The 12,218-nt window shown below is 39.6% G+C and overlaps 1 protein-coding gene across 1 annotated transcript in view; it reads left to right on the top strand.

The window, feature by feature from the left end:
- LOC139756533 (RNA exonuclease 4) overlaps positions 1 to 11,387 on the top strand; it is an 83,395-nt gene extending 72,008 nt beyond the window's left edge. Inside the window, exon 7 of the mRNA XM_071676076.1 lies at positions 4,564 to 11,387. Within this exon, the coding sequence (XP_071532177.1) occupies positions 4,564 to 4,722 (159 nt within the window). The 3' untranslated portion in view covers positions 4,723 to 11,387. The remainder of the gene's footprint in view (positions 1 to 4,563) is intronic.
- Positions 11,388 to 12,218: the final 831 nt, after the last annotated feature.

The raw sequence follows: 12,218 nt of genomic DNA, 5'->3' as shown, positions 1-12,218 counted from the left end.
AGTCATTTGCATTATTTCCCTGCAAAAATTGTCCAAATGCCTCTCTTCTGTTTCACTAATAATCTTACTTCTTCATCCCACCACTCACTACCCTTTCTAATCTAATATATATATATATATATATATATATATATATATATTTTTTTTTTTCCTTTTCTTCCCATACTATTTGCCATTTCCTGCATTAGCAAGGTAGCACCAAAGAACAGTGGACTGAGCCTTTGAGGGAATATCCTCACTTGGCCCCCTTTTCTGCTCCCCTTTTGGAAAATTAAAAAAAAAAAGAGAGGGAAGGATTTCCAGCCACCGCTCTCCCCTTTTTAGTCGCCTTCTATGACACTGGAGAAACGTGGGAAGTATTCTTTCTCCCCTCTCTCCAAGGATAATATATATATTAGTTTTTTTATTTATTATACTGTTGCTGTCTCCTGTGTTAGTGAGGTAGCGCAAGGAAACAAATGAAAGAATGGCCCAGCCCACCCACATACACATGTATATACATACATGTCCAAACATGCACATTTACGTACCTATACATTTCAGCGTATATGCATGTATACATACTCAGACATATGCATATATATACACATGTACATAATTCATACATACATATATACACATGTACATAATTCATACTTGCTGCCTTTATTCATTCCCGTCGCCACCCTGCCACACATGAAATGACAACCCCCTCCCCCCGCATGCATGCAAGGTAGCGCTAGGAAAAGACAACAAAGGCCAAATTCATTCACACTCAGTCTCTAACTGTTGTGTATAATGCACCGAAACCACAGCTCCCTTTCTACACCCAGGCCCCGCAAAACTTTCCATGGTTTACCTCAGATGCTTCACATGCCCTGGTTCACTTCATTGACAGCACGTCGACCCCTGTATACCACATCATTCCAATTCACTCTATTCCTTGCCAGCCTTTCACCCTCCTGCATGTTCAGGCCCCAATCGCTCAAAATCTTTTTCACTCCATCCTTCCACCTCCAATTTGGTCTCCCACTTCTCCTCGTTCCCTCCACCTCTGACACATATATCCTCTTTGTCAATCTTTCCTCACTAATTCTCCATGTGACCAAGCCATTTCAAAACCCCCTTTTCTGCTCTCTCAACCAGACACTTTTTATTACCACACATCTCTCTCACCCTTTCATTACTTACTCTATGAAATCACCTCACACCTCATATTGTTCTCAAACATCTCATTTCAAACACATCCACCCTCCCCCGCACAACTCTATCTATAGCCCACGTCTCGCAACCATATAACATTGTTGGGACCACTATTCCTTCAAACATACCCATATTTGCTTTCTGAGATAATGTCCTCCCTTCCCCACATTTTTCACCACTCCCAGAACTTCTGCTTCCTCCCCCACCCTGTGACTCATTTCCGCTTCCATGGTTCTATCCGCTGCCAAATCCACTCCCAGATATCTAAAACACTCTTCCTTCAGTTTTTCTCCATTCAAACTTACCTCCCAGTTGACTTGTCCCTCAACACTACTGAACCTAATAACCTTGCTCTTATTCACATTTACTCTCAGCTTTCTTCTTTCACCACTTTACCAAACTGAAGTCACTAACTTCTGCAGATTCTCACCCGAATCAGCCACCAGCACCATATCATCAGCGAACAACAACTGACTCACTTCCCAAGTCCTCTCATTCTCAACAGACTGCCTACTTGCCCCTTTCCAAAACTCTTGCATTCTCCTCCCTAAGAACCCCATCCATAAAGAAATTAAACAACCATGGAGACATCATGCACCCCTGCCGCAAACCGACATTTACTGAGAATGCCACTCACTGATGCAGAAGACGGCATCAAAGTATGATAAATAAATGAATAAAGGGGAAGAGTGGTTTGGGAATGTTTTGGGAATAAATTCAGGGGTTAGTGAGAGGACAAGAGCAAGGGAAGGAGTAACACTACTGAAACAGGAGTGGTGGGAGTATGTAATAGAGTGTAAGAAAGTAAACTCTAGATTGATATGGGTAAAACTGAAAGTGGATGGAGAGAGATGGGTGATTATTGGTTCCTATGCACCTGTGCATGAGAAGAAAGATTATGAGAGGCAAGTGTTTTGGGAGCAGCTGAGTGAGTGTGTTAGTAGTTTTGATGCACAAGACTGGGTTATAGTGATGGGTGATTTGAATGCAAAGGTGACTAATGGGGCAGTTGAGGGAATTATTTGTGTACATGGGGTGCTTAGTGTTGTAAATGGGAATGATGAAGAGTTTGTAGATTTGTTTGCTGAAAAAGGATTGGTGATTGGGAATACCTGATTTAAAAAGAGAGATATGCATAAGTATACGTATGTAAGTAGGAGAGATGGCCAGAGAGCGTTATTGGATTACGTGTTGATTGATAGGCACGTGAAAGAGAGACTTTTGGATGTTAATGTGCTGAGAGGTGCAACTCAAGGGATGTCTGATCATTATCTTTTGGAGGCGAAAGTAAAGATTCGTAGAGGTTTTCAGAAAAGAAGAGAGAATGTTGGATGAAGAGAGTGGTGAGAGTAAGTGAGCTTGGGAAGGAGACTTGTATGAGGAAGTACCTGGAAAGACTGAGTGCAGAACGAAAAAAGGTGAGAGCAAAGGACGTAAGGGGAGTGCGGATGGAATGGGATGTATTTAGGGAAGCAGTGATGGCTTGCGCAAAAGATGCTTGTGGCATGAGAAGCGTGGGAGGTGGGCAGATTTCTTCCTTCACACACTTTACCACACTCAATCACCAGCTTCTGCAGTTTCTCACCCGAATCAGCCACAAGTGCTGTATCATCATCAAATAACAACTGACTCACTTCCCAAGCCCTTTCATCCACAACAGACTGCATACTTGCCCCTCTCTCCAAAACTCTCCCATTCTCCTCCCTTAAAATCCCATCCCTAAAAGAATTAAACAACCATGGAGGCATCACGTACTGCTGCTGCAAACCGACACTCACTGGGACCTAATCAATTTCCTCTCTCCCTACTTGTACACATGCCTTACATCCTCGATAAAAAATTTTCACTGCTTCTAGCAACTTACCTCCCACACCATATACTCTTAATACCTTCCACAGAGCATCTCTATCAACTCTATCTTATGCCTCCTCCAGATCCATAAATGCTACATACAAGTCCATTTGTTTTTCTAAGTATTTCTCATACAGTCTTCAAAGCAAACACCTGATCTACACATCCTGTACCACTTCTGAAACCACACTGTTTTTCCCCAATCTGATGCTCTGTACATGCCTTTACCCTCTCAACCAATACCCTCCCATATAATTTCCCAGAATTACTCAACAAACTTATACCTCTGTAATTTGAACACTCACCTTTATCCCCTTTGCCTTTGAACAATGGCACTATGCATGCATTCCGCCAATCCTCAGGCACTTCACCATGAACTATACATACATTGAATATCCTCACTAGCCAGTCAACAACACAGTCACCCCCTTTTTTAATAAATTCCACTGCAATACCCTCCAAACCCGCCACCTTGCCGGCTTTCATCTTCCGCAAAGCTTTTACTAACTCTTCTCTGTTTATTAAACCATTCTCCCTGATCCTCTCACTTCGCACACCACCTTGACCAAAACATCCTATATCTGCCATTCTATCATCAAACACATTCAACAACTTTCAAAATACTCACTCCATCTCCTTCTCACTTCACCGCTACTTGTTATTACCTCCCCATTATCCCCCTTCACCGATGTTCCCCCAACATTCTCTCTTCTTTTCTGAAAACCTCTGGAAATCTTCACCTTTGCCTCCACAAGATAATGGACAGACATCCCTCCAGTCACCCCTCTCAGCACATTAACACCCAAAAGTCTCTCTTTCATGCACCTATCTATTAACACATAATCCAATAATGCTCTCTGGCCATCGCTCCTACTTACATATGTATACTTATGTATATCTCTCTTTTTAAATCAGGTATTTCCAATCATCAGTCCTTTTTCAGGACACAAATCTGCAAGCTCTTCACCATTTCCATTTACAACATTGAACACCCCATGCACACCAATTATACCCTCAACTGCCACATTACTCACCTTTGCATTCAAATCACCCATCACTATAACCCGGTCTCGTGCATCAAAGCTGCTAACACACTCACTCAGCGTCTCCCAAAACACTTGCCTTTCATGATCTTTCATTTCATGACCAGGTGCACATAGGCTCCAATAATCACCCATCTCTCTCCATCCACTTTCAGTTTTACCCATATCAATCTAGAGGTTACTTTCTTACACTCTATCACATACTCCCACAACTGCTTCAGGAGTAGTGCTACTCCTTCCTTTGCTCTTGTCCTCTCACCAACCCCTGACTTTACTCCCAAAACATTCCCAATCCACTCCTCCCCTTTACCCTTGAGCTTTGTTTCACTCAGAGCCAAAACATCCAGGTTCCATTCTTCAATTTTTATATGCACTATTGATTGCTTGAGTAATGTTGTATAGTAGTTATGTGTTCCCTGACATTGTACAATTCATAGTGGAGCTGCAGTATTTTGTACTTAGACAATAACATTTTCTATATTTGTAGGTACAAGATGCCCAGGCTGCCATGCGTTTGTACACAATGAATCGCAGAGAATGGGAACTGTTCTCTCCCAGAAAACGAAGTAAATTAAGTTCCAAGAAGAGGATGAAAGCATCTGCAACTCTAACCAAGAAAGAGAGTTCAGATGAGGTTGAGGATTAACTGCATGGAATAGGATGGTTCATCATCATTATCACAGGTTGATTATAGATTGTTCATAGTGATTAACTCTTCATGAAATTATGGAAGTGTTGGGTTTTTCATGCCTTGTGCACAAAATCCTTTTCAAGGGTTCTTTATTCCTTCTTTTTATTTCTGTAATTCATTCCTTGCCCACTTATACCTTGCAAATGCTGGCTGGCTTGAGAGCTGGTAGTACCTTCGTGACTGCACATCTTGAAACGCATTTGCTTTTTTGACGTATTTCATAAAACCATTCGTCCGTTTTTCTTAACCTGACCTTAGTATGTGAAGCTGGACGTACCCATGTTCCTAGGCATTCATTATAGATTTCACAGTTTTCACCACCTTCCCATGGCTCATGGTTCCTGAACGCTTGTTTCCCTATCCATACCTATATATCTGGTGCCTGTTCCTAACTGGAACTCCCTCAAAGGGATGGCCCCGGCATTAGTGAACTCCCGTGCTGCTTCTTAGCCTTTAGTGCCTCACCCTTAACAGGCCACTGGCAGAGGGCAACTCTGGAGCAGTGTTTGCAGAGGCTCCTACTCAATGTACCTACTGACCTCTACTACCCAGTCTCTGTTGTCATAGAAATTGTTGAGGTTTCTATAGTTTCCATGATTATATCTGCTCTTTTAACATCTTCATTTATCATGTAGTCAAACTAGAGCACTACATGATAACTTTTTCCATTTGGTATATCATATATGATATTCACATGATCCATGTTACTATATGTGAAGATACAATTTAGTAGAGAATGGGGAGACTGAATTGGAGATTGAAGGGTGGAGTAATAAAGGTTTTGAGCAATTGGGGCTTGACCATGCAGGATGGTGAAAGGCATGCTTCAGGTAGAATGACTTAGAATGATTTGGTGTGCTGGGGTTGATGTGCTGTCACTGGAATGAACTAGGTCATGTGAAGCATCTGGGGTAAACCATGGAAAGTTCTATAGGGCCTGATTGTGGATAGGGAGCTATGTTTTTGGTGCATTACATATGACATCAAGAGAATGGATGTGAGTGGATGCAGACTTTCCTTATCCATTCTTGATGCTACTTCACTAACACAGGAAACTGCAATCAAATATGAAAGAAAAAATTTGGCAGTGATGGTGCATCTCTTGTCCTGTTGTGTTCTGGCATTCTGGTATGGGAAATTATCCTCTATAGACTCAAAAACTTGTGTCACTGTGAGAATTCAATGTACCCTTGTCTATCTCCTTTTAGTTGAAATCCTTCATTATCCGTACTTTACCATAATTTAGAGGGTGCATGCCATCATTATTTGGTTTTCATTGTTGTCATTGTATATTTGTCCTTGATCATTAGAGTTCTTTGAAGTATTATATGTTAACACCATTATGCACTTTATTCCTCTCCAGTTACTCTGCATTGGCCATCTTCCACTCTCCTGAAACTTATGGCTATCTCTTATTGAAGAGAGCTAATCCTCCCCCCCCCCCTTTGCCTTCTCTTTCTCTTTTTGTTATTATGTACTCTTTAGTAAGCTATGTTTCCTTTTGGTATTCCTGCCCTTACCCTTAGTTCTGCAAAATCATTTCTGGCAAAAGATGCATCTACGGATATGACCAGCCCTATCTGGTCATGGATAGTTAACAGTAAACTGCTAGATAGAATAGGTAGACTTTAACACCTATGTTTTGTATGACTTACTTTTCATACATCTTTTGATGAAGAGATAGCATAGACAATTATTTGCATGTGGCCATTACCTAATCCAAATTGTATCACCCTTATTTTGCATTCAGAGCAGGATGTACCCAGTAGAATCTTTCCCAAACATTCCATTGGAAGGTATCTTTCCCCTTGAAACACAAAGTGAAAGATATTGTACTTTTGTTTGTGTGCCACATGAAATTAAGAAACACATGAGAATCATCTTTATATTAAAAGTGCAGTAGACACTGATATTTCAAACTTTTGTAGCAAATCCAGTGTCTGTGTGGACCAAGAGCTATCTATATCTGAATGCTGTTCAAAGCTACCATAAGAGATGATGAGGAAGAATGTTAGGAACTTAGAAAGTAGAAAAGATGTGATAATTCCAGTGTTAAACATTTTGTTAATTTTAGTAAGAAAAAATGATAATGAACAACATCAAACTGGAGCTAGGCAATGTAATATTGGTATTGCCAGAATTAATTTAGGGTATTGATGCAAAAGGTGGGTAACTTTTTCACCTGTCTCATTTGATCTTAAGTTTATATTTTTGATGAACCTTGTAAGCATAGTTGTGAATATGATATTATTGTATTTCCTCTGCTTATTGATTTCATACCCTCTGGTGTTATCAACATTCATTCTTGCGACACCATCATGAAATATGTTTTTCATGACATATATATGCTTTATGTGGGATTTTCAAGCCCATGATAGTGTATATTGGCTAAAGGTATTTTTTAGATAGTTACCGTCTTGTGGCATATGAATTCTTATGTTAATAATAGTAATAATGACAATGATAATGGCAATCATGTTTAAAAAGAAAACACATACATTTGCCATTTTCTGCATTAGTGAGGAAGCACCAGGAACAGACAAAGAAATGGCCTGATTTACTCACATCCTCCCTCTAGCTGTCTTGTTTAATGCACTAAAACCTGAGCTCCTTATCAACAACAAGATGCCTTAGACCTTTATGTGGTTTCCCCAACTGCTTTCTATTCTCTGGTTCAGTCCAGTGACATCACATTTTCCCCAGCTCCTTATCAACAACAAGATGCCATAGACCTTTATGTGGTTTCCCCAACTGCTTTCTATGCTCTGGTTCAGTCCAGTGACATCACATTGTCCCCTGTAAACCACATTGCAACAATTCGCTCTGTCCCATGCACACCTCATGTCTTTGTGCATGTTCAGCCCCCAAACCTTCATAGCATCTTTCTCTCCATCCATAAATGCAACATACAGATACATTTGTTTCTCTGTATATTTGATTCATTGTTCATACCAAACACCTGATCCATACATCCTCTACCACTCCAGAAACCACATCGTTGTTCCTCAGTCTTGCACTCTTTACTTACCACCACCTTTTCAAATTATCGCTCTTTCATACAATTTGCCAGGTACAACAATAACTTATACTGATACCTTGCTAATGTGGGAAATGGCAAACATGTATGAAGGAAAAAGAAAAGAAAACATCAGTAATGGTAGGGATATTTTTTTCATACATGTTTGCCATTTTCTGCATTATTGAGATGGCACCAGGAACAAAGAAATTGCCTTAGTTACTCTCATCCATTCTGTAGCTTTCAAGTGTGATGCACTGAAACCAGAACCCAGTATACCCTACCAAGCCTTACAGACCTCTCTTCATATGGGAGATTTATAAGAGAAAGCAGCTGGAGGTAAAGAGGAAGGTGCATTGGTTGGAAAAGAAGGCAAATGAGAGGGTGAGTGAGTATCAGGAAACTTCAGAGAATAAAAATGTGTTTTGCAAGGATGTTGATAGTGTGCAAAAAAACAAGAGAACAAATGAGAACATTGGTCAAGAGGGCAAATGATGAAGTGGTAACAGGTCATGTTGAAGTGAGTAGAAGATGGAGTGAGTATTTTGAAAGACTGTTCGATGTGTTTGATGATTAGGAGGCAGATTTAAGGTGTTTGGTTAGTGTTAGTATGTGAAGTGAGTCAAGGAGAGTGGTTAGGTGAAGAAGTAGATGAAATGTGGCAAGGCAGCGTGAGTGAGTGGTACTGAAGTTGAATTTTTTAAGAAAGGGATGCTCTGTTGCTGATTGGTTAGTTAGGATTTGCCGCATATGTATGGATCATGGTGAGGTGCCTGAGGATTGGTGGAATACATGTATAGTGGCATTGTATAAAGACATGAGGGATAAAGGTGAGTGTTCATACTACAGAGGTATAAGTTTGTTGAGTGTACCTGGCAAGTTGTATGGGAGAGCAGTGATTGAGAGGGTAAATGCTTGTACAGAGCATCAGATTTGGGAGGAACAATGTGGTTTCAGAATTGTTAGAGGATGTGGGATCAGGTGTTTGCTGTAATTGAATGTGTGTGAGAAATACTCAGAGTTTTGGATATATGAAGGACAGCTACATAGAATTCCCCAAAATTTTTCAGAGACAATCACCAGACATTAATAAGATTGGAAAGGATATCACTAGTGAATCTCACATTATGGAAACCATACTGGTAGTCAGAGAGAAGACTGATATTCAAGATGTCTGAGGATATGGGAGTTGAGGAGGGACTTAGAAACTTTGGAAATCAGAGAAGTCAAATCAGCATGACAATATTTAGAGGGGTTAGAATGGTCACCCTTCATAAGGATTTACTAATGCATGCATCTGAGAAGGAGAGTTCTGGTTTTTAAACAAAGCTGAAACAGACGAGCAAGCAAAGATATAATTTTAGAGGTTCTCTTTCAGTACACAGGGATGGATGCTAACAAGTCCATAAGCCATGCTTGTGTCCAGAGAGAGAAGTGCTTTTTGGACAGTTTGAAAAGAAATTATGTGGAGGGGAATAGGTTTGGTAAGAGGAGCAACAGGAGCTGAGAGAATGTTAAATCATGCAAGAAAGGGTTAGATGAGAAACAAGAATCAAAGACAGTTGCTTGTGAACAGGTGAGACAGCTGCTGTGCTATCAAAACAGAAAAGTGACAAAAAGGCAGAATGTCAAGTTGTTACTGATGACTTTAGCTAAATACCAGAAAGAAATCAGCAGATGAAGAGAGGATGTTGCACTTTCTTTGGGTAAAGGAACAATTTGCCTCATGGATAACATACTTGCCGTGATTATGGACAGTGATAAATGCTGAATGGCCTCAGATCAGGAACTGTTGAACTGGAAAAAGTGGTAGTCATGGAGGAGGAGATGACAGATGCTTCCATTTCTGCAGTAGTAACTTCTGTGACGTGTTTGGCGGAGACAGAAGAATCACCACATGAAAAACAGTAATCTACCCAAGGAAAGTAAAACGAAAATTTTATTCCATTCAGAGGCTGCTGGAGGGGAAGGTGTCATTAGATTAGATACATTCATGAGAGCATGGTCAGATGAATCTATTGGGGGAAAGATTTTGAAGCTACAGTGTGAAGAATTAGTAGTGAAAAGCTGATCCAGAGTATTAAGAGAGTGGTCACAGCAGTCAGGAATATGACCGGGATGGGTGATAAATTGTTCTAATTGATTGAGAATTGAGCATGTGAGGGCTTCAATCCTCCTACCATCTGTATGGGAGGAGTTCAGCCATTTCCTATAATGAATGTCAAAATCAAGTTAGAGGGTCTTGGCTTGTGGGTGAGACAATGTTGTGCTCTCACTGCAGGAGATTAGACAGTAGAATTTGGAGTGCAGTAGGCAAAATAAAGAAAAACATAGTTGTTGGGAGATCGACCTTGATACAGATAACATTGAGATTTGGGGACTCGAGTCCTCAAGACATGTTACAGGTGTGTTGATGTCAAAGTAAGCACAGACACCTCTTTTGAAATGGAATCATGAGTGGAGATTACAATTGGATATGAGAAAGGGGCTATTGAGAATAGATTACAATTAGATACGAGAAATGGGCTAGTGAGAATATCATTAACAGTTGTCTCAGAGAAGAGCATGATAGTAAGAGAGTTACTAGACAGATGGTGTTCAGCAGATGAGAGGTTACTAGAAAGACCACAAATTTTGGGCTAGTGAGTAGAAAAAGAGGTGGATTTATTAGAGAGGGAAAGGTCATGGGAAGGGCCAGTACTACTACTGCTGAGTCCAACCTTTCATTGTCAGTAGAGTAGAAGCTGTGGATCCTTAACTAATGAAAAATAGAGGGGGTCAGTATTTTGTCATCCCTGGTTGATTGCCAGTAATGTGTCTTCTTTAAGTTTCATATTTTTTCCAGATTTAAGTGATAATAGGATAATGATAAAACAGAGACATAAATACGGTTTATTAATTTACATTTTATACATACTATATATCTTTCATTTGGAAGAGCACAATGTAATGGAAGGGCATACATTATATGGATACTATTCCAAATTTATATTTATGATAGTAGAGGATGAATAAATCCAAATGCCATGTTGTCCAAAATGAAGTATATTTATGCTGCTAAAACTTGTTAATTCACACCCATAATTGAAGACTATTTATGGTGGTTACCATCCCACAAGCACTTCCATAATCTCTGCTGTCATTCTTTATTCATGTGTATCTTATAAAGAATTTGAATTAACGAGATTTAGTTATTTTTGCTGTAGACAAATCATATGTGAGAATCTTTAAGAGAGCATGAACCACTTTTCCATGTGATGTCAATATATGTACATTAATCTCAACCTTGTAATAAGATTTATATGATATTACCATGTCATCAAAACCTGTTAGTAGGATGCATATTTGTAAATAGGGTGATGTACAACCAAAAGTCCTCATCCATTTATGATGGGACCAAATGAGTTCCACTTTTTAGACATATATATGCAAAGGGAACTGTAACTGTAACCACAGAAATCTAATCCTAGCACTGCACAGTGGGAAACATGCTTCCCCTAGTTGCCTCAGAGATGTAGAATATATTATTTGCATGGTAGGCAATTTCAAAAAAAGGATATGCAAGCTCTCAGTGTTACATCTGTAATAAAGGTAAGATTAATTCTCCATTTGTTATAATGACATAACCTTTAAAGCTAATATTGTTTTGGGGCATGGAACCATCATAACATGTAAGAGACATGAAACAAGAGCTATATGAATTAAGTTAATGTACTCAGGAATATTAGAACTGTGGTAAGAATTATACCCAACCACAGACCCTATACACATGCCAGGAACATTAAGAGTACATGAAAACATCTGTATGTGACAACAAACTTCGTGGGAATGAGAACTCCACACATGTACAAGATTATGAGCTGTCAGCAACCTCTGATAGGCTACCCAAGCCACGCCTACAGATTTACTAAAGTTATCATGATTCTATTTTCTAAAACACAATAAAATTAATGCAGAATTGGTTTTGTAGACTAGAATACTTCATATAAGTTTAGCTGTATAACTGATTTCTTAGTCATATTCTCAGTCCAACATTGGTAACAAGTTCTTATAAGAAACTTGAAAATAGTTTTTGCCTTGTAATCCAAGGTTTAGCTGCATTTTACATGGAAGTTTCTTGATCCTTTTGTCCCATGTGGCCTTTCATAAAACTTGCTGTTTTAAGTGCAGCACCATGCATTGATGATGTATAGCAGATGAGAGCGGGAAATAATTGTATTTGCCACTGAAAACCCAATTAGACTCATTATCTAATTGCCCCCCTGGTCTTTATGAGGTTGCATAAGGAAAATGTGAATTGCTGCCTCATTTGAACACCAGGTCTCTAGTGGTTATGTGTGTTGTACAGGTGTGATATACATGACAGCTAGATACTGGATGTGTTCAAATGAGGCCATTGTTCATTTGTATGTGATGCTACCTTGCAAAAGCAGGA

Source organism: Panulirus ornatus, chromosome 22 (genome assembly GCF_036320965.1).
Source record: "Panulirus ornatus isolate Po-2019 chromosome 22, ASM3632096v1, whole genome shotgun sequence".
NCBI classification, from domain to species: domain Eukaryota; kingdom Metazoa; phylum Arthropoda; class Malacostraca; order Decapoda; family Palinuridae; genus Panulirus; species Panulirus ornatus.
Note: the sequence above shows the minus strand (reverse complement) of the source record. Positions and strands in the feature narration are given on the sequence as shown.